Source organism: Xenopus laevis, chromosome 4L, assembly GCF_017654675.1.
Source record: "Xenopus laevis strain J_2021 chromosome 4L, Xenopus_laevis_v10.1, whole genome shotgun sequence".
In the NCBI taxonomy this organism is placed as follows: domain Eukaryota; kingdom Metazoa; phylum Chordata; class Amphibia; order Anura; family Pipidae; genus Xenopus; species Xenopus laevis.
In genome coordinates this window covers 129,315,798-129,336,813 of record NC_054377.1, presented here as the reverse complement: position 1 = coordinate 129,336,813, position 21,016 = coordinate 129,315,798, and the positions used below count along the sequence as shown (strand labels likewise).

General features: G+C 40.4%; 1 protein-coding gene across 8 annotated transcripts in view; it reads right to left on the bottom strand.

Annotated features, from left to right (window-relative positions):
• The window catches only part of LOC108714625 (inositol 1,4,5-trisphosphate receptor type 1), a 119,069-nt gene that overhangs the window by 18,705 nt on the left and 79,348 nt on the right, over positions 1-21,016 (bottom strand). For 5 of the 8 annotated variants that reach the window (XM_041590800.1, XM_041590801.1, XM_041590802.1 and 2 more), the window contains 10 exons: positions 19,728-19,912; positions 19,356-19,504; positions 19,129-19,240; positions 6,546-6,672; positions 6,273-6,463; positions 3,739-3,922; positions 3,413-3,666; positions 2,712-2,912; positions 2,172-2,282; positions 133-228 (listed from right to left, as the gene is read on the bottom strand). In XM_041590800.1, coding sequence (XP_041446734.1) covers positions 133-228; positions 2,172-2,282; positions 2,712-2,912; positions 3,413-3,666; positions 3,739-3,922; positions 6,273-6,463; positions 6,546-6,672; positions 19,129-19,240; positions 19,356-19,504; positions 19,728-19,912 — 1,610 coding nt within the window. Of the gene's footprint in view, positions 1-132; positions 229-2,171; positions 2,283-2,711; positions 2,913-3,412; positions 3,667-3,738; positions 3,923-6,272; positions 6,464-6,545; positions 6,673-7,033; positions 7,082-9,912; positions 9,940-18,204; positions 18,238-19,128; positions 19,241-19,355; positions 19,505-19,727; positions 19,913-21,016 lie in introns of all 8 variants that reach the window. The other 3 variants (XM_041590798.1, XM_041590799.1, XM_041590804.1) reach the window with 1 other exon arrangement.

The following is a 21,016-nucleotide window of genomic DNA, read 5'->3' as shown; positions in this document are numbered from 1 at the left end:
ATATCATACAATAGGGGGATAGAACAAGATAAGTGGGATAAAGAGGTGGAAATGGAGTCTAGGTCAGTTGCGACCGGGGTGAGGAAAGGATTAGGAACAAAAACGGATCTAGTTTTCATATGCATAACCAACCAGTTCCTTTGGCCTCATATTGTATAGGATTCGCTCTGCGTTCTCACTGTCGTGTCGACTCTCCATGATCGCAAGGAGAAGCTTTGAAGCATTATTCTGTGGGTCAGAAAACATTTACAATAGCTCTTAATATTCTACAGCCTATTCAAGATGCCAGAGTATTCAATTAAGCCATGACTTCAGAAAAGGGAGCTCAAAATGGATGAACACTGGAGTTTGAATTACAGCATTCCATAGGTGGAAACTGTGCTCAGTGCCAAGGGAAGTGAATGTTTGGTAGGTAGGAAGCGATTATGTTTACTCCTCAGAACCATTATTTACTTTTTAAGGTCCCAACATCATCTACCAAGAGGATTCTAGTAGAAGCATCATTTCACAGACCTCCCAGTGGGGTTAATACCTATTTGCAGGCCTAATTTCCTTGGGCTATGGCTGAAAGGCAGTTTTCATGTATCTGTAACCATAAAATGAGCAAACTAATGTTGGACCTCCAAGTGGTGCTTTAACTGAAAGCCTGTAAACCACTTGGCCAGAGCATATAAAAAGTCTTGGCAAATTTGTTTACATTATTAAAGTGTTGACTGAGAGGTGAGCTAGTGGCAAGCAATTATCTATGGCATGAGAGAAAAGGGCAGTCAAGTTATGGAATTCTCAACATAGTGAGTTGGTGATGATAGATTAATTGGTAGGGGTTAACAACGGGTTAGGCATTTTCCTATAAAAAAACAAAAACTGGGCATTTTCACAAAGTGAAGAGGGATGGCGAGGGCTACAAAGACCATTTCAAATTTTCTGAAGGAAATATGATCCCTGCATAAGTGCTGCAAATTTGTCTTGAGGACTGACATAGGTTTTAACAGACAAATAGGTCTGTCCCATTATTGCTGTATTAATAAAAGCTGCTGCTTCTACTTGTTTAACGCTGGGTTGAGGAAGTCAACTACATGCTTAAAAGAGAAGGAAAAGTTAAAACTAAGTAAGCCTTATCAGATAGGTCTATATTAATACACTAGTAACCCCTCAAAGTAATGCTGCTCAGAGTCCTCTGTCAAAAGAAACACAGCATTTCTTTACTGTATACATGGGCTTCTGTATCAGACTTCCTGTTTTCAGCTTAAACGTCCAGGGCTTGAGCATGCTCAGTTTGCTCCTCTTCCCCTCCCCCCTCCTTGCTGTAATCTGAGCTCAGAGCTATGAGCGAGCAGGGAGAGACTCAGGCAGGAAGGGACATCACAGCAAGCTAATATGGCAGCTGCTATCCTAAACAAACAGAGTGTCTAGAGCTAGTTACTCAGGTATGGTAAAGCGTTCTACAGAATAAATAGTGTTACAGCTTGCACTGTTGGCTAATCTATTGGCAATAAACTGCCTTGGTAGATTTCCTTCTACCTAAATACCTCATGCACATGGTTTGCAGTTTTCCACTGATATCATCACTGAGGTTAGACTTGCAACTAGGCGATATAATTGCTGGCAAAACTTTATTTCTAAAATTAGCCACTGAAGGCAGAAAGCTGTAAGACCCTAACAGAAATCCGCAAGGGTCACATATTTATTGAATTGAATGTTCCGATAGGCTTTAGTCTCAAGGCCTGAAACCCATTGCACTGCAGTATATCAGCCCATCAATGGCAGCCAAAGGTTTTATTCGAAGTGTGTCTGTTGTTCCCTCCACTGCGGAGTATTAACTACTGTATATGGTAAGGGGCTATAGGGGTTCTACAGACAAATGCCTCTACTGCTGATATTTCATGTCTTATTTCTTGCAGTGATTTAATAACTTTAGACATATGAACGTTAGTGGTATGTCCTCATGCATGCCCCAAAGCTAAACACAGGCAAGCACAGACGAGGGTGATATGTCAATGTGTATTTAACAGGTATTCAATTAAAGATGAGGCTTTATACCTATTGCGTGGCTCCTTCTGCCGGCTGAAAAACTACTTTTAAAGCCAACTCCGACACGGATGTGATTAATGACAAGAAGAGGTTGTGGTTTAACTAGAAAGTGAAGGCTTGGATTGAATGAACAGACAAACCTTAAGCTCCAGAACGAGGTCCATTCTCTTTCGTCCCAGAGGATTGATATCATTCAGGATCAGAGCAGTGATTATGTCAATGCCGTTGGACTCATGGGTTGCTATACAATTCTGTGAGAGGGATAAACAGACGAGAACAATGGACTGGTGGTGGGCACTGGACATTCCATTATCAACTAATTTAACTTTATTAAGTTGCAACAAAACTATATGTAAGCTCAGTAAGACGATCTCCACAAAAATGTATCTTCATTCACAAATGATTCTTATTACATAACTATCATTTGCACGTTTTGTCCCATGTGTAGAAAGGTAAACCCAAACATTTCACAATATCTAGTGCAAGCAGCCAGATTTCTAAGCATACAATACATCAAGGCAGCATGGGGTGTGCCCTGGTTACATAATTCTGTGGGTAGCAGCGTTCCAGAAAATAAAGCTACACGTGGACAGGCAGCAAGCAAGCAGGCTCCTGGGGGCTAATATAAAAATAACAACCAGCTCCTCCCTTTTCTGCTTATTCATACACCAATATCTGACCTGGTTCTCATGGCACGGTCCTTGGCAGTATTCAGTCAGGCTTTCCAGAGTCTGATTAATGAGAGCCACATTCTTCTCATTAATGTAGAGTCCAAGCAGGCCCAGCCCACCTGTGGTGCTACCACAAATGCAGTCCAAAAATTGCAGGGTCTCACACACTAGATTGTAGTTGGTTTTATTATTTTGACAGCGTAGAAAATTCTGTTAGGAACAAGATGGCTATGAGAGCAGGATCAGAGAAACCACCCACAACTATTCTTCCTACTGCATTGATTTTATCCACCCAGTTTTTCCTAAGTAAGCTGCACATATTCTTTGACCCCACAAACTCTTAATTGACATATTTCAAGCTCCACATCAGTCCCTGCCTTCTAGGGATGGTGTAGGTTTTAAGCCCATAAGAGCTGAAATGTAAAGTGCAGCTGTTTGCTTGGAAGTTGGAGGCCAGGGAATGCTACTTGCTGTTTGGTTACAGAGGTGGGCACAACCATGAATACGAGTGCCTGGACACAATAAGGTGGAAATGGATTCATAAAGGTATAAATATTATATATCTATATATTATATTTTATTTTTATCTGAAATCCCCATCATTTCATTACTTTCTCACTGCATGAACTCCCATACTAGTCTCCGACAGGGGTCAAGCAATCCTACTTTTGCTGGAACATTATCTGACATAAGAGATTGGGTCTTATTACCTGCAAGTCCCTGTTATGGTTCTCACACAGCAGTTGCAAGAAGCGCAAAATAGGCTGCATGATGGTAATGACTGCACTCATTTCCAGTTCATCCCTGCCTTTTTCTGAAGCAGCCATTACCCCTTCTCCCAAAGAGAAGTGATCATCAGGGTCGGCCTCCCGGCGGAATGAATTGTAGGCTTTCTTCGTGGCAACAGAAGCCTCTATCAGCTGCTCTTTAGCCTCCTCAGTTATCTGCCCACTGGGCTCCCGAACTAAAAAAAGAAAACTCGGTTGGCATCTCCAGTAGGGGGAAACAGAAGATAATTATTATTAACCAGCCTTACCTCTTTTACGATGAGGAGTCTCCCTCTCTGACTGTTCTTCATCTCTCTTCTTACTTCCTAGATCACTAGTGTTCACGGTTACAGTGGCTTTTATCTCTTGTTGGGCCACCTTCATCCGATCAAAGAAAACTTTAAAGAACTTCTCCGACTTCTTGTCTTCTGTAAGCCGGCAGAAGAAAGAGTGCTGTAGAACAGTAAATGGAGTGTGAGCTTTTGAGGTGGGATCATCGATCTTGGTTGCATCAGAGCACAGATGATGGCCCATGAAAAATCACTCTTTTTAACTTCATTAGCTCCAGTGTATCCTATCTTCAGTCAAACATTTTCAATGTGTATTGACAAAAGCTTAATGCAGGGCATCCCTCAATCTTGGCCAGCAGAGTATCCATTTTAGCAGACTATGTACAATCAAGCGTTTCCAACTCTAGAAACCGCTCAATAAATATTTTATATATGAACAGTAGGCCATCTCTCTGCCGTTGAATAGCCATCAAAAGACTAACATAAGGAGACCAGCCAATGTAAATATGTAGGTAAAAAAATACAATTAGAAATTTATAGTGACACGCATGAACAATGATTTTTTGGGAAGGATGCCTCTAAAACAAGACCCCAGGGGCTGAATTGCTTATATGGCCCATCATATCAGAGAGAACCTCACAATTTTACTTAACACCCCCCCCCCCATTTTACAGCTATCCTGTGGGGTTAACTAAGATAATCCGACCAAATACAAGGAAAAGATTGGCTAATTCTGCTCCAAGAAATCTGTAATTATCTGAACACATTTCTTATTCAGCATTTAGCCATTAAAATATTTGTTCATTAAAGAGTCCATCTCTAACCAAAAAAAAGTGCTTAAAAAAAAAAGTTATTGCAATGTAACTGCTGTAAAAATCATGTCTGAGTTAACGGGTTACTTTCTCTACACTCCTGTGGACTATATTAGTCCAGTTTTGGAGATATTTGGGGAGAGTGCCTACTTTTATACACTCCTGTCAGCTACCCCCAAGAGCAAATACAATGGGATCTTCTATACGTTGTTTGAAATATGGCTGAATGACATATACAAGCAAAATGTTTGATGTGCAAGGGGGATTTGAACCACAAAAATGTCCAACGGCTGTTCTAGAGGGATCTTCTTGCAATGCACTCATTTCTCAAGTGATGGGTGAAAAGAAACCAATGCTATTAGGTTCTCCCATGCAGCACCATCATAATAGGAAGCTCATCATATTTCTAAACCTATAGTCATATTTAATTTTTATGTATCTGTCTCTTTATATCCCCAGGCAATAGCTTGATGTGAAAATCTATAGAGGCCTTGAACATTGGATTCCCCTTCTGCAAACCCCTGGTCACCATGTGAACAGTGTTCCGCTGTGCGTCAATGACTCTGCAGTTAATTCTCTGCCCAAGGGTTTAGGGAATATCTAGCACATTAATGTCATCAGCAGAAAGTGAGAAGCTTCCCCAAATCTCCTGAGAAAGAACAGTAACTATGGCAACTGCCTGTCTCTCCTCACAGTGGCACTCTGACGCACTACTCTCGGCCTGGCATGTGGAAGGAGGAGGGGGGGATAAAATGAGGCCAGCGACTCATTAAATCTCCTGCCTCCAGCAAACTGATATAAATAGACCTTATATAACCTCTCTGCCAGAGTCTGCAATGTGGATACGCCTGTTCAGCTCTGCATCACAAGGCAGACTTTTCTCCAGCCGTTTGTTGGGCGAGGTGTGTGTAATTGGGAAATTACTGCACCTGTATATGGAATAAAAGCCACGAGACAATCATGCACACTGTTATTTGAATTACTTCTCGTTTAGACGTGCTAAGCTATATCAAGAAAGAAAGCAGACCGTATTGTAAATGTAACACAGAATTGTGCAACCAACCCTCAGTCCCTAAGCTGCTACTGGACTATGGCTACTGGTGCCTAATGACAATAACTACCGTGGCATAACTAGTATAGTATAAGGCAGGGGTCCCTAAACATTTTTTACCCCTGAGCTACGCTCAAATGTAACAAAGTTGGGGAGCAACACAAGCATGCAAAAAGTTCCCGTGGGTGCCAATTATGGGCTGTCGTTGACTACTGGTAGCCCCTATGTGGTCTGCCAGCCTACAGGAGGCTCTGTTTGGCAGTACATATGCCTGTAATTCAAAAATTACCACCTGGTATGAGGCCACTGGAAGCAACATCCAAGGGGTTGGTGAGTAACATGTTGCTCACGCGCCACTGGTTGGGATCCACTGGTATAAGGCATATTATGCCCCAATTATATTTAGAGGGTGAGAGCTGATGAACATGTGATTGGACCCTATTCAAAAGTTACATTGCTCTTCTTCATGGCAAAGCCACACCTAGAAGTGCAGTGAATATCAGTTCTATTCAAAATGTGGGGTTTCATTTTGGCCAGAACACAACTGCCTTTAATAAGGACTCCTTGAGAGCTTTTAAGGATGTGTTAAAACAAATCAAGCCTTGGCACAGCTAAAACTTTTGGGTTTTCTCACAACAACATAGCCTCACCTGGATAATAGTGTTTCCTCCTTCTAGCAAGGCAATGGCCAACAGGATGCTTTCGTGGAACACGCGATCACTGGTGGCGTTCATGATTAAGTCGATGACTAAATCGGATGCCCCTTGCTTATCTAGGTGACACTGAACATCTGAGAGCGACATCTCACATCGGCTGAGAGTTCCTGATCCAATACCACCACCTATTTGAGAAGCAGAGGGTTTAAATGTATGCCTAGCAATCAACCCTGTATAGGCACTATATAGCAAAATTTGGACACCAACCTCCAGACTTCCCACTGCTACCTCCAGTTAAAGGGCCATTCCCAAAACTTGTCAGGCTCTCTCGTCTCCCAGCTGGGCGTATATTACCATAGTACCGATTCACTAAAATTACCCTTAAAGCTTCCCCCTAAAACAAAAAAAAAAAAATTCGATTTTTAGTTGGCACTGCTGGACCTTGTAGGACACAGTATCTTCAGCTGCAATCTTCTGCATGTAGCAAATAAATATGCCCTATATTGCAATCTCTGATCAAATTCACGTTGCTCCAAAATTAATTTACATCCCCAGCACACAGCATAACGTTTAAAAAAATGGCTTCATCTAGTGAACAAATCACAGAACAAGAAAACTGGCACACAGAATATGTAACCTACTACTCAACAAACAAACAAAAAAAAAAAAACAACACAGATTAATGAGACGAGAAAGATCGCTCTATGGCAACAAAATCTGAGGATGGAATGTAAATGGGCAGAAGTGCTACCTACCCGCTTGATATCCTCCCATTGTCTCAGAGGCTGGGCCTGGACAGGCTCCTGTGATCATGCAGAGACTAGATTCATAAACAGAGCAGAGCCCCAATTCCCAGGGATCCCCCCACAGAGACAGGTGGAAATAGAGGCACTGGGTATGGAATGACTGGATGGTTTACAATAGCCTTCTGGGCACCAGGGAAAACTGCAGTTACTTTTTCCATATTATTACTTAAATGGTCAATCATATAAATTGTTTTTAGCACATTTAGCATATCTAAATGTATACGCGATAGGTGCTGCAGAACCAGAATAAACAATGCCTTATGGTGACAAGAAAATGCTGTTAGGGAGCAAATTCTGTTAGGGGCCCTTTAGGGGAAAGAGCACATTTCTTGTTGGGTGCTGAAGGGCTTAATCAGGTTAGTTTCAGGTCCTCGACTAGAGAAAACAGTGGTTTTTAACTTTCCATCTTTGCACTCAAGCTGTGGAAGGAGTCTAAGAAAGGCGTGTAGGAGTTGTGGCTACGTCAACCACACCAGGGCCTGACACATCCCTTTCAAACTACTAGAAAGATGTTCTAGGGCAGGGATCTCCAACCTTTTTAACCCATGAGTAACATTCAGAACCAAAAGGAGTTGGGGAGCAACGCTAGCATTAAAAATGCTCTTGGGTGCCAAATTAGTGCTGTGATTGGCCATTTGGTAGCCCCTATGTGGATTGTCAACCTACCTTGGCTCTGTTTGGCAGTGAACAAGGGAAAGTTGGCTTTATTAGCACTTTCCCTTGTTTGTTATAGTTATACAGGAGCAGTGACCAACTCCATGTAGGGTGACCACCTGGCCGATATTTTAAGGGCCTGGCTGGTAAAAATGATGGTTGATCCCAATGTTATTAATAGGGAAAAATGATAAATATATAAGAAGGCCAGTATTTTTTTCTGGAAAAGGTGGCAACCCTAGCTCCATGTTGTAGCTCCCACCCTTCCCAGCTATAGTCAAGTGATCCCACTGGTGTCTAATAAAAGGGCAGCTAAGTTTGGGAGTTTTACTTTGAAAGCAGCTAGTAAGTTGCAGGTAAAACTTAGTCCCTTTGTAAAATGTATAATGAAGCAATAGAATTCTTAATGAATCAGATGAAAATTAAGCGTAGGACTGGCCAGATATGGGATGACTTTGACGTAGTTGGCCAGCTTAAATATATTGCAATATATGGACAAACAATCCCTGTTTTGTTTAAAGGGTAAGGCATTTTTCAGTAGCAGTATGCACAAAATGTCTCAGTCTTAAATATATTGATAATGGGTTGAGTGCAGAGGACCTCTTGTATTTGTCTGTTTGGCAGTGCACCTGGTTTTTATGCAACTAAAACTTGCCTCCAACCCTAGAATTCAAAAATAAGCACCTGCTTTGAAGCCACTGGGAGCAACAGCCAAGGGGTTGGTGAGCAACATGTTACTCATGAGCTAATGGTTGGGGATCACTGTTCTAGGGTCTCAATTCATCAAGCCACTAATCCAGTCATTGTTTATTAGTGGGACAGAATTTTTCAGAGATTTCCTTATATACATTTAAGTTTCGTAACCCTGTGGCCAGCAGAGTCAACTCAAACCTGCTACAGTTTTGCCTTCCCAATGTTTATTGCAAACCATTCCCCTTCCCTCTGCAGGTCTATGAGGTCTTGGAGATAGATGACAAACTATATTGATTAAAGTCCATGTGATAACACCTTTTGCACCCCGTAGCTCCAACCATCACCTATTGATATTCCTGCCAACTCAAGCATTGAAAGCAAGGACAGGACAGTGGACAGTCACATTTAGCACTTTGTTTATAAATCTATATCACCTTCACACACTGCATCTGCTTTTCTGGTTATTGGTCCCTGCTCATGACCTATTGGGCGAGAGTCACAGGAATGCACCTTGGCTCATTACAAAAAGGAGTTGCATAGGGTTATTTCCAAATTCATCTTCTAACCCTTCCTCCTCTGACACAGCAGTAGTAAGATGCTTTTGAAATCTTTCTTATTAATGAGTCAGACACAGATATGGGACCATATTTTGGATATGAAAGCAGAGGACAGGTGGGTCTTTTCAGCACAGAAATGCATTTTGTGAATGAGCCCTAGTTACAAGACCAAAATCACGTAGGGAAATAAACTTTCTGGCCTAAAATTGGATTAGGACTCAGTTATGTACCTTGTTTGAACATTTACACTGTATTCTGGGGGATGGGGCAACCCACCATAAACACCACAGGGACACAGGTTTTTTGTGGTCCCAGATCATAGATTAGGAATCTAATTCCAGGGTGAACACACACTGACTTCAGATAAAGCACCTCCATTTGGACCATACAGATACGAGACAATTTTAGTACAATGTACGTCATAGACCTGGCATCCAGAAGGCATGTGACAGATGTACAGAAATACAAATTAAGAAGTTAAAAAAACAGAGTATCTGAAAAATGGGAGATGAGATGTAGTAGTGAAGTGGGTTATAGGACTGTACTTCGAGGGAAAAACAGACATACCCCATATAAAATGGTCCAGGCCAGTTTTAGGGTAGAGCAAAAATGATTTGCCTTGGGGCCTTTGAGTGAAGAGGGAGCAGGTAAAAGCACAAACCTCACAGACATTAGGTAAGTCCACATGTAGCACTCCAACTGTTGAACTACAGCTTCCCACCAACAGGAGATGCCAAAGTACAACAGTTAGTGGCTTGCATGGTGGACATGTAGCATTAAGTACTTTTCCCCACTTGATCTTCTTGCACTACAAGAGACCCCCCCCTCTGCCCTAACTCTGGCACTTGGGATGATGACAAATAAATGATATTTTGGGGCAAATGGTACAGAGCCCCTGATTAAAAAAACCAAAATATTACACACCTCCTCCGACTCGTGCAGTTTTGTCGACTGAAGCAGCGATATGGGGTAGATAGAAGCAAAACGGAAGTATTATAAGCGGAACACTAGAAGTAGCCACTGCAGCACACAAAGCCACAAGTTTCAGGGATATAAACAACAGAGTGTTAAAGGACACAGACACTTGCGGGAAGGGGTTAATCAGATTTCCTCCCACACAAGATCAGTGATTCAGCAGAGGAAGGGTCAAAGATATTCTTGCTACCATCTGGACATAATTGGGGATAGATATTTGGACCAGGGAGTGTTCTTCTCAGACAGTTTCTCTCCCACACAGACAGAAAAGTCTGGAGCTCATGAGAATGAAGGTGGCTGTACAACATGGACTGATGAGCTGATCTGACTACTAGTTCTTCTGGGACGGATATGCAGCTCCGCACAAGCCTGAGGGTTCCATATTAGTCATTACTGCATCTGTGGACATGGCTCTGATCAGAGTGTGAATAACTGAAGGCTGCCATGCTGGCACAAGTATCCAGATGCCTAGTAGCCTTGCCCCAGCCATTTGGCCTTCCCTTTAAACAGTAATGTGTTTATTAGTAATTAGCGTTGAAGGTCACAGGAGCAGAGATCCAGTTCCAAGGGAGGGGGGACGGTTGGAATCTTATGTAATATGCCTGTAGCTGGCACCTCATCATCAGGCACACAAAGCCACAGTAAAGGGCACTACCAGAGAAGCAAAGAGCTGGAGAAAAAGAATCCACTTGGTGGTTATGCAGACATTTACAGCCTTTTAATAGGCTATAAGCGCTCTGGGATAAAAATAGATTATATATGGGATAATAGATCCACACAGATATTAAAAGTAAACAAGATGTTCTTTCCCATAAACATGCAACAATGCAAATGGCGGGCCCCAAAACCATTTATTAGTATCTTCTTATTAACTCACTGCCTTTATCAGCTTTTCTTTGGAATTTATCACTTGACTATTTAAATTATATCCCTAGAGACCACTACTGCAAAAGTACTGTATATTATAGATTAGGGTTTTACCATTAATTTGGAAAGGGAAAAAAGTACCTTTACTACCAATGAATCTGTACGCCTCTTAAAGGATAAGTAAACCTTAAAAATAAGTGAATGTAAAATTGATGACGGTACATTCATTATTTTATATTATTATTTTAATTCCAAGATATTAAAGGTTACATGTGCTTTTAACTTCCATGAATTTTGTTACAGCAGCACCACCCGCTGGTCGTTTTCTGACCAGTCTGACCACCAAGTAGTCAAGGAATTTGTCAGCAGTAAAAGAGGCTGCTCTGATGTTCTTCTGGTTTGTAATAACATTAGAAACCTTTCTCAAAACTTTCCTAAGAAGAAGAACATCAGAGCAGCCTCTTTCTTTCTCCTGACAAATTCTTTGAATACTTGGTGGTCAGACTGGTCAGAAAATGACCAACCGGTGGCGCTACTAGAACAAAATTCATTCATGTTAACAGTACATGTAACCTTTAATATCTTGGAATTAAAAAAAATAATAATAATGAATGTACATTGCAAAAAAAATGCATATAATAGCACTCTCGTCCATTTTATATTAACTTATTTTTAAGGTTTACTTATCCTTTAATAAAGTACAATACCCTACTGACCCTTCCTGCCTTCCTCCTTTATAGTACATTACAACTTCCTAAAATACAACGCCCACCGATGGTTTATTTTTATTATCCATGTTGCCAAAACTGCTGTTTATAACTCTTTTCCATGGAAATACCAGGGACTCTCAACTTCAGCCCCCACCCTAGCTCCTACTTATCTAGAAACTAAGTGACACAGGGATGCTAGGAGCACACTATCCAAATCCAAATATCCAGACACTTGGCAGAGTCCACTTGCAGTAACACTCAGCTGCAGAGCAATACAATAAGGGTTTTTCCATTCCGCAACTGAAAGGATAATTTAAAAAGCATACTATCTATCTATCTATATCTATCTATCTATATATATCTATATCTATACAGTATCTATATCTATATATCTATAGCTATATATATATATATACCAATAGTTTCCAGACCACCACTCCCTTTTATGTTAAACCCAATGTTCGAAAGGATTACATTGAACACCTTGGTTAAGGCTTATTTTGCCCTATTCATGTAGGTGTACTATAAAACAAAAACTACAGGCTATAAATTGTAATTGCTTCTTTATAGGATGAGGTTTGAGACAGGAGATTCTTCTTCTGTAACTCTAGTCCAGCCACAATAAATGTGTATACATATGCGTAGTTACGTCCATTGCGCAAATTCGCCAGGCATAAGGGAGCGAAGTAACACTAGCGAGAAACTGTAGTCTTATACACCGAGCATGTCTTTTTCCAAATGTAAGATGAACAGATGACACATTTTTGCCTGTGGAGGTGATGGAGTGGGTCTACATCGAAGAATTACTCTATGTTGCCTAGTGGAAGGTAGGCCAACATTAACGGGCCAGGAAAATGGTGCTGGTCTTCAGAATGCTGATGGGTTCTGGTTACCCTTCTCCCAGAACTACATCCCCTTAGCCATGTGTCATTATAAACATTAGAAGCAATACAGATGGCAGAACTGAACCATGAAATGGCCAGGCATAGTATTGGCTCAGCTATACGAGGAAAGAATACTGGGTATGTGGCCCGAGCTGCCCCAAGTCATGTGACTTGTGCTCTGATGAACTTCAATCACTCTTTACTGCTGTACTGCAAGTTGGAGTGATATCACCCCCCCCAGCAGCCAAACAAAAGAACAATGGGAAGGTAACCAGATAGCAGCTCCCTAACACAAGATGCCTGGTAGATCTAAGAACAACACTCAATAGTAAAAACCGATGTCCCACTGAGACACATTCAGTTACATTGAGAAGGAAAAACAGCAGCCTGCCAGAAAGCATTTCTCTCCTAAAGTGCAGGCGCAAGTCACATGACCAGGGGCAGCTGGGAAATTGACAAAATGTCTAGCCGCATGTCAGACTTCAAAATTGAATATAAAAAAAATCTGTTTGCTCTTTTGAGAAATGGATTTCAGTGCAGAATTCTGCTGGAGTAGCACTATTAACTGATGCATTTTGAAAAAAAACATGTTTTCTGATGACAGGATCCCTTTAAGTCCCAAATACACTGTTTAACGTGATAAAAGAACTCCCAACGAGGTAGAGTGGGACACAGTGCAGAATTAGTGGAATGAGGAGACTACCGTATATACTCGAGTATAAGCCGAGTTTTTCAGCCCCCAAAATATGCTGAAAAACTCTACCTCGGCTTATACTCTGGTCAAGCGCAAAAACGCGCCTAAGAATATTCGCCGGCGCCTTAGAATAGTACCCGGCGCCTAAGAATATTCGCCGGCGCCTTAGAATAGTAGCCGGCGCCTAAGAATATTCGCCGGCGCCTTAGAATAGTAGCCGGCGCCAAAGAATATTCGCCGGCGCTTAGAATAGTCATCCAAAAACGAGATTGAAATTTACCAGAAGCTGCTGCATTTCTCACCCTCGGCTTATACTCAAGTCAATAAGCTTTCCCAGTTTTTGGAGGTAAAATTAGGTACCTCGGCTTATACTCGGGACGGCTTATACTCTAGTATATACAGTATGTATGAGGAGAGCAACAAGTGTCCCCACCCCCCAGACAGATATGCCTCCTGTACTGAAATTTTATCTGTTTAGAGCCTAGAATACCTCTGAATCTAAACTGCTGCAGTATAACAGTAATGAGAAATGTGGGATTTATTATAAAGCAAAAGAGTGGAAAGAGTTGACTCATTTGGCCAGCTAATGAAGTGAAAGGGTAAGAAATGTTGCAAGCTTCCTGATGCGTTGGTAAAGGAAATCTAGGATCAGTCTGACATAGGAGCAAGGACGATTGGTTCAGAAAAAGATATTTTCAGTAAATGTGCCTGGTTACTGGATTTACTCTAAATAAAATCTGTCCAGAGAAAGATTTCACAAGTAGACCAAAGCAAATGGGAAAAAATAACAACTAGTTTGTTTAGTATGTTCCTGGTTGCTGTTGACAGCATTGCATGGGTGGCCAGAGTGGGCAAAAAACTCCTTACTTTTCAGCAGACATTGCCAATTTATCAGAGCTCAAATTGATGTGAATTTTCTTTTAAACTGAATATACTCACAATTCGACGGAGAGGTTATTTAAGAAAAAATTTAAATGGCTAATTTAATCAAATATTTCCGACCCGAAAATTTGAATCGTATGCGATTTGTACGTATAGAGTTTTTCTCCCTAAAAAAAACTTGAATGTCAGGAAGGTATTAACATCTCGGAATGGCTCTACAGACCTCTGCCGTTGACTTGCACATGAACTCGACAGGTTTTAGGTGGAATATTCTAATTAGGACCGTTTCCATGGTCTAGGTGCATTCGAATAGGGGGATTAAAATCTGAATGTTTGAATTTTGACACTCGAAAATTATAATTAGAATTTACTATTCGACCCTTGATAAATCTGTCCCTGTGTGTTGCATGTGACCTTTGTCAAGGAAACTAAAAGCATTAGGTGAGAGTATGCACTGACTAGAAATTCCACAATCTTAAAGGGGAATTACGGCTTCCAAAGCAAAATTTGATAACACATAACACAGAAACCCTTACTTTATCCATCACAGTTATCTGTTTCTTCAAAAAGTATGAATAAATGTCATTTTGTATGCTGAAATCCAGCTGTTAGAAAACTCTCTCAAATCTTTCCTAACCAGAAAAACATCAGACCAGTCTCTTTCTACTGACAACTTCTTGGAAAACTTGGTGGTCAGACTGGTTAGAAAATGACCACTAGGTGGTGCTGTCGTAACAAAATTTATTCATGTTAACAGTACATGTATCCCTTAATATCTTGGAATTAAAAATAAATAAATAAATAATGAATGTACATTGCAAAAATGCTTAGAATAACACCCTCATCCATTTCATATTCACTTATTTTTAAGGTTTACTTATCCTTTAAGGCTAATGTTGGGTCTGGACGTGTGCAGATCAAGGCACTCGTGCTCTCTACACAAGGTCGGGGTCAGCACAAACCAGTGAAGTCAATGGATATGCATGCACCCGGGCACACACGGCCTTGACTGCCTTCTTTTTCCCAGCAGACGCAACCTGACAGAAGCCAGCAGCACAAATAAAAATCATTGAAAAATAACAAAAGAAAAAAAAAAAAAAAAGCTTAATGGCCCCCCTAGATTTTATAGCCTAGGATATCCTATGTATTAATCTCCCCCGGAGTACAAGGTACTGTTTTATTAAGACAGAGAAAAGGTAATTTATCCAAAATTGCCATTATTTGATTAAAACTGGGGAATGCCCTTCCTGTAATTCAAAGCTTTCTGGATAATGTGTTTCCAAGGATGCCTGTCTTTACCCAGTCTTATCTAAAAACGCAGAATTCTTGGTGGAACAAAAGGATATACATTTACTATACACTGCAACTTGTCTATAGCTCTAGGGGTTCACATAAAGGCTAACCATGTCCTGTTCAGCTTTGTCGCCAACAATACATTAACACCATCTAAAAGACCGGCCTGAGTGGTATAAAAGTGGATTTGATGTCCTCTTTGTCCTACCTCTACTTTGAATGGCCAATATATCTAATATGGAAATGGAATTTTGTAGTTGACTTTTAAGGGGAAAAAAGCCCAAAATAGACAACATGTTAAAATAATTCAGTAAATTAGGGTTTGTATGTAGTTGACGAAGTAGGTTTTCTAAACTGGCACCTTTGGGAAGAACCAGCAGCTTGTTAGTCGACATGACAAACATATTGCTAGCGATAAAACTGCATGACATTATAAGCTGAACCCATTCTTGCTTCCAGTAGCTATTTGTAAGTCTAGTACAGGTATGAGATCCGTTATCTGGGAACCCCGTTATCCAGAAAGCTCCACATTATGGAAAGGCTGCTTCCCATAGATTCTATATTATCCAAATAATTCCCATTTTTAACAAGGATTTCCTTTCTCTCTCTGTAATACTGGGTTTATTTAATGTTTACAAGATTTTCTAGCAGACGTAAAGTATGAAGATTCAAATTAAAGACAGATCCCTTATCTGGAAAACCCCAGGTCCCGAGCATTCTGGTCCCATAGCTGTAGTTCAATCAGTATTACAATAAATTGAGAAGATACGAATTCTTCATTGAATTCATTCCACCTATATAAACTAAAATTGGCAATTCTGCTCATAATTTGATTTCAAATCGTCATAGCTGTGTAAACTTTGAAAAGTATACTTCCCCTTTAACATTTCCCTGATGAAAAGGGCACAAGTCTCATCCTATATTTATTCCCACCTGTTGTGAAATGCAAGTCTCTCGGCCCTGCTAAAAACAGGCGGGAGTGTTACGGCTGATGTAGAGAGCTCAGCTTAGCCAGATCACGCACATGGGATTGAGATTCCTTATTTGTGATGCACGACAAGAATAAGAGGGATCTGCATGTGCCAAGTGACCCTCTGTGTTGTTCAGTCTTTTCTATTGGCTGAACAGACTGGTCCATAGCAAAGACTGCATGTACTGGAGTCTCCCACCCGATAAAGCTGTTGTGCACTGCAGGCTGGGATACGCTGTACGTAGATTTACAATGAAAACAGATCACTGATCCAGGGAGGAATCTGATTACCAGACGTAGCAACTAACGTCCCTCAATAAAGCAGGTGATGAAACCTTCTCTATATATAGGGCTGGGATTTTAGCCACCAGCAACATAGGAGGATTGGTACGTGTCCTTGTAACTAAAACACAGATCCCATCAGAAAAAGGATCTGATAAGTTCGGCTTGCCACAGCTATACATTACAACCAGGAAACTGGTACCTTAAAGGAGAACTAAACCCTAAAAATGAATATGGCTAAAAATGCCATTTTTTATTTACTGAACTTATTGCACCAGCCTAAAGTTTCAGCTTGTCAATAGCAGCAATGATCCAGGACTTCAAACTTGTCACAGGGGGTCACCATCTTGGAAAGTGTCTGTGACACTCACATGCTCAGTGGGCTCTGAGCAGCTGTTGAGAAGTTAAGCTTAGGGGTCGTCGCTAATTATCCAGCAGAAAATGAGGTTGGTCTGTAATATAAGCTGATGCTACAGGGCTGATTATTAAATTCTGATACTAATTGCACTGATTTCTGTGCTGCCATGTAGTAATTATATGTATTAATTACTAATCAGTCTTATATTGTGACATTTCTATTCTATGTGTATATTGTGAGTGGGTCCCTAAGCTCAGTAAGTGACAGCAGCACAGAGCATGTGCAGTGAATCGGCAGAAAAGAAAATGTGGAGCTACTGGGGCATCTTTGGAGACACAGATCTTTACTGCTAAAGGGCTGTGATTGCCTAGGGCTGGTACAGAAGCCCAAAACATAATGTAAAACATTTCTAGCTACTTCTTTAGTTAGGCTTTAGTACTCCTTTAAAGGGGTGGTTCACCTTTAAGTTAACTTTTAGTATGTTATAGAATGGTAATTTCTAAGCAACTTTTCCATTGGCCTTCATTTTTCCTTTGACTTCTTCTTTGACTCAAGCTTTCAAATGGGGTTCACTGGCACCATCTAAAAAACACATGCTCTGCAAGGCTACGCATTTGTTGTTATTGCTACTTTTTTTTTTTATTAGTCGTCCTGCTATTCACATTTCATTTTTTTATTTAAATCAATGCATGGTTGCTAGGGTAATTTGGAACTTAACAACCTTGCAAACTGGAGAACTGCTGAATGAAAAGCTAAATAACTCAAACTAGAAATGATAAATTGTCTCAGAAATTGTCTCAGAATATCACTCTCTACATCATACTTAAAGTTTATTTAAAGGTAAACAACCTCTTTATTGCTGGACGAGAGCAACCACCGTAGTAGCTACGACAGATGGATCACTGTAAGAACTTCCAGCCATAAAGAGAAAAGGGCTTGAAGGGAAATCATCATTCGGTTGTTACATAACGAATCACACAACACAGCAAACTTTTTTGTGTGTGCCGACAACAGATTAGACAAATTCATATCATTACAAAATTCTAACATACTGTGCAGCCACACCTCTGTATTGCCCTGGGACAGGGCAGTCAGTTCCACACTGTGTTGCCTCTAGGCAGAGGAATTCAAGGTAGAAACACACACAAACACCCAAGCAACAAGGAAAAGCAAATAATAAATACCTTACAAGATTTAAAGACACAGACACACACAAAAAAAGCCATGATAGTTTCCCTTTAGGGTGGGTCACCAACAGTAGGAAATGGGGATAAATGTACAAGAATTAATCAAGTCTAAACCTCTGAGCTTTCCAGTGCTTCAAGAGCTACCAGCTGCAAAAGAGTAGAAATCAGGTGTTAGAAACAGAACCCTGCTGATAGTGGCATGTTTCAAAACACTGCTGTGCAGTCCCATCTCGTATGATGGGGGCTGTCTGGAAAACCATGTAGCAGAGAAAGGGGGTCTTTTAGCATATATAGCTTCAAATTCAAGTAAGAGTAACATCAAAAAATTAAAGTATATTAAAGTAATAAAAATATAATGCAGTGTTGCCCTGCACTGGTAAAACTGGTGTGTTTGCTTCAGAAACACTACTATTGTTTATATAAATAAGCTGCTGTGTAGCAATGGGGGCAGCCATTCAAAGGAGAAAAGGTTCAGGTTACACAGCAGATAAGCTCTGTAGAACATAATGGTGTTATCGGTTATCCACTAATTAACCTGTGCCATTTAACCTTTTTTCCCAATTTCCTCGATTGCTACACAGCAGCTTGTTTATATGAACTATAGTAGTGTTTCTGAATCAAATAGGTTCGTTTTACCAGTGCAGGGCACAGTAGATGATATTTTCATTGCTTTAAAACACTTTAATTTGTTGGTGTTACTGTTCTAAATAATAGGCTAAATAATATTTACAATTAGTAAACACTTTCACTAAACAAACTATATAGATATATATTAAGATGGAGATATAAGGCTCAGAGGTGCATAGTACAATGAGTGCTTTTTCAATAGATAATATATTGGTGCTATTGAACTACATGGCGGATATTTATGGGAGCTGTAGTTTAACAGCAGGTGATAAAGGTTTTTTTTTTCCCTTTGCTACAACAGCCACCAACAGTTGTGTTCAGTAAATGCAGATCCACTGCCATCTAGTGCTGGATTTCTCCATGGCTGACAGCAGCAGGATGTTATTGATACATAAGTCACAAGTTCTCTACCTTGTCCCCAAAGCCTCTGTCTTTGGCCATCATCTCTCTTAGCGTCTGCAAGACCTTAATGCACAGCTTCTCCTCATTTTCCTCTAGCAGCAGCTTTGTGTGTCGAATTAGCCTGGAAGCAGAATTACACAAAATCTGGATGTGGAGTGCTAGTTCTTTGAAAAATTCTAAATGCCAAAACAGTTCTAAAACGGCATAGCTTCGTTGCTGATTAACAGATAACTTACTTGCATATGAACTGGCCGCTCTCACACTTCTTCCGAGCGTCTGTGTTTTCTGGAAACAGAAGTTCTGGTCGGTGTAGGACATCAACAAGGACTGAAAGTTCTGCCTGAACTAAGGGCCGGAGGCGATCTTCCAATGATGAAACGATATCCTTTTGAATCAAACATACAGAACATTGAAAGGTGGACAGCAACCCAGTGACAAGCAGAAGTGGTAGGTCATATATATATATACACATACACACATACATATATATACATACACACATACATATTTATACATATACATATATACACACACACACACACACATATACATACATACACTCTACACATCCCACAGATTGCTATTTGATTTTGGTGCACACCAGGTACCTGTAGCCTCTCAATGATGTTCCGATAGTCCCGTGATGCAGTCAACACAGAATCCCGTCGAGCTGCATTTCGTACAGACATTCGCCAGCTCATTGCGGTCTTCTGTACAATGTTGTGGCTCTTCAAAAATAAGTTGTTTACCTGACTGTCTAGGTCGACGGGAATGGCAATGGCTCTGCTTTTTGCTGTGTAAGAAGAATAAGTCACAAAGACCACTTGTCCATTAAAAAAGAAAAAAAAAAAAAAAGAACAAACAACATCCCCAATTCCATCACAGGCTCTTAAAAAAAACCATCACCGTCATATCTGTAGAAATAAGTCAAATCAAATCAACTGGACCTGCTGTGTTTTTCTTGAAGACGTTTCACCAGTCATCCGACTAGCTTTCTCAATTCAGAATGAATGAGATTCTGAATAAAGAAAGCCAGTTGGATGACTAGTGAAACGCCTTCAAGAAAAACACAGCAGGTCCAGTTGTTTTGACTTATTTCTACTGATATACCATGCCCTGGATGAATGATAATCTTCACAAATATCACTTATGTCCATATGTACTGTACTCCCTACTCTACCACCAGTTATAGCTTGAACCACCTCCATGATGTAGCAGCTGATTATGAAACAGCAAAACGCCTTTTTCAAAGTTTTTTAAATTTACAAATTTCTGTTAAAGGGGTTGTTCACCTTTAAAAAAAGTAGAAAGTGATATTTTGAAACAATTTGCAATTGGGTTTTCATTTTTTATAATTTTTCATTTTTGAGTTATTCAGCATATTATTTGGCAGCTCTACTGTTGAAATTTCAGCAATCTGGTTGCTAACAGTCCAAATTACCCAAGTAACCATACACTGTTGTGAATAAGAGAATGGAATATGAATAGGCCTGCACGGAAAAATGAGTAATAAAAAGTACCAATAACAATTAATTTGTAGCCTTACAGAGAATTCTTTTTTTACATGGGGTCAGTGACCCCCATTTCAAAGCTGGAAAGCATCTGAATAAGAAGGCAATTAATTAAAAAACTATAAAAAATAAACAAGAAGTTGCTTAGAATTAGCTATTTTATAACATACTAAAAGTTAACTTAAAGCTGAAAAACCCCTTTAACTGTGTCAGTTTAAGGAACTCCCACTGTTCCTCCTGCTTGAGCCACAGGAGGTGGTGTGGGGTTGGCCTGGCTCTAAGATGATTGTGGCTCAAGCAGGAGGAGCAGTGGCTGGAACACAAAAGGTCCCTGGTTTGAATCCAGGGAGTTCCTTACAGTCAGTGTAGAATTGACACTGGCACAA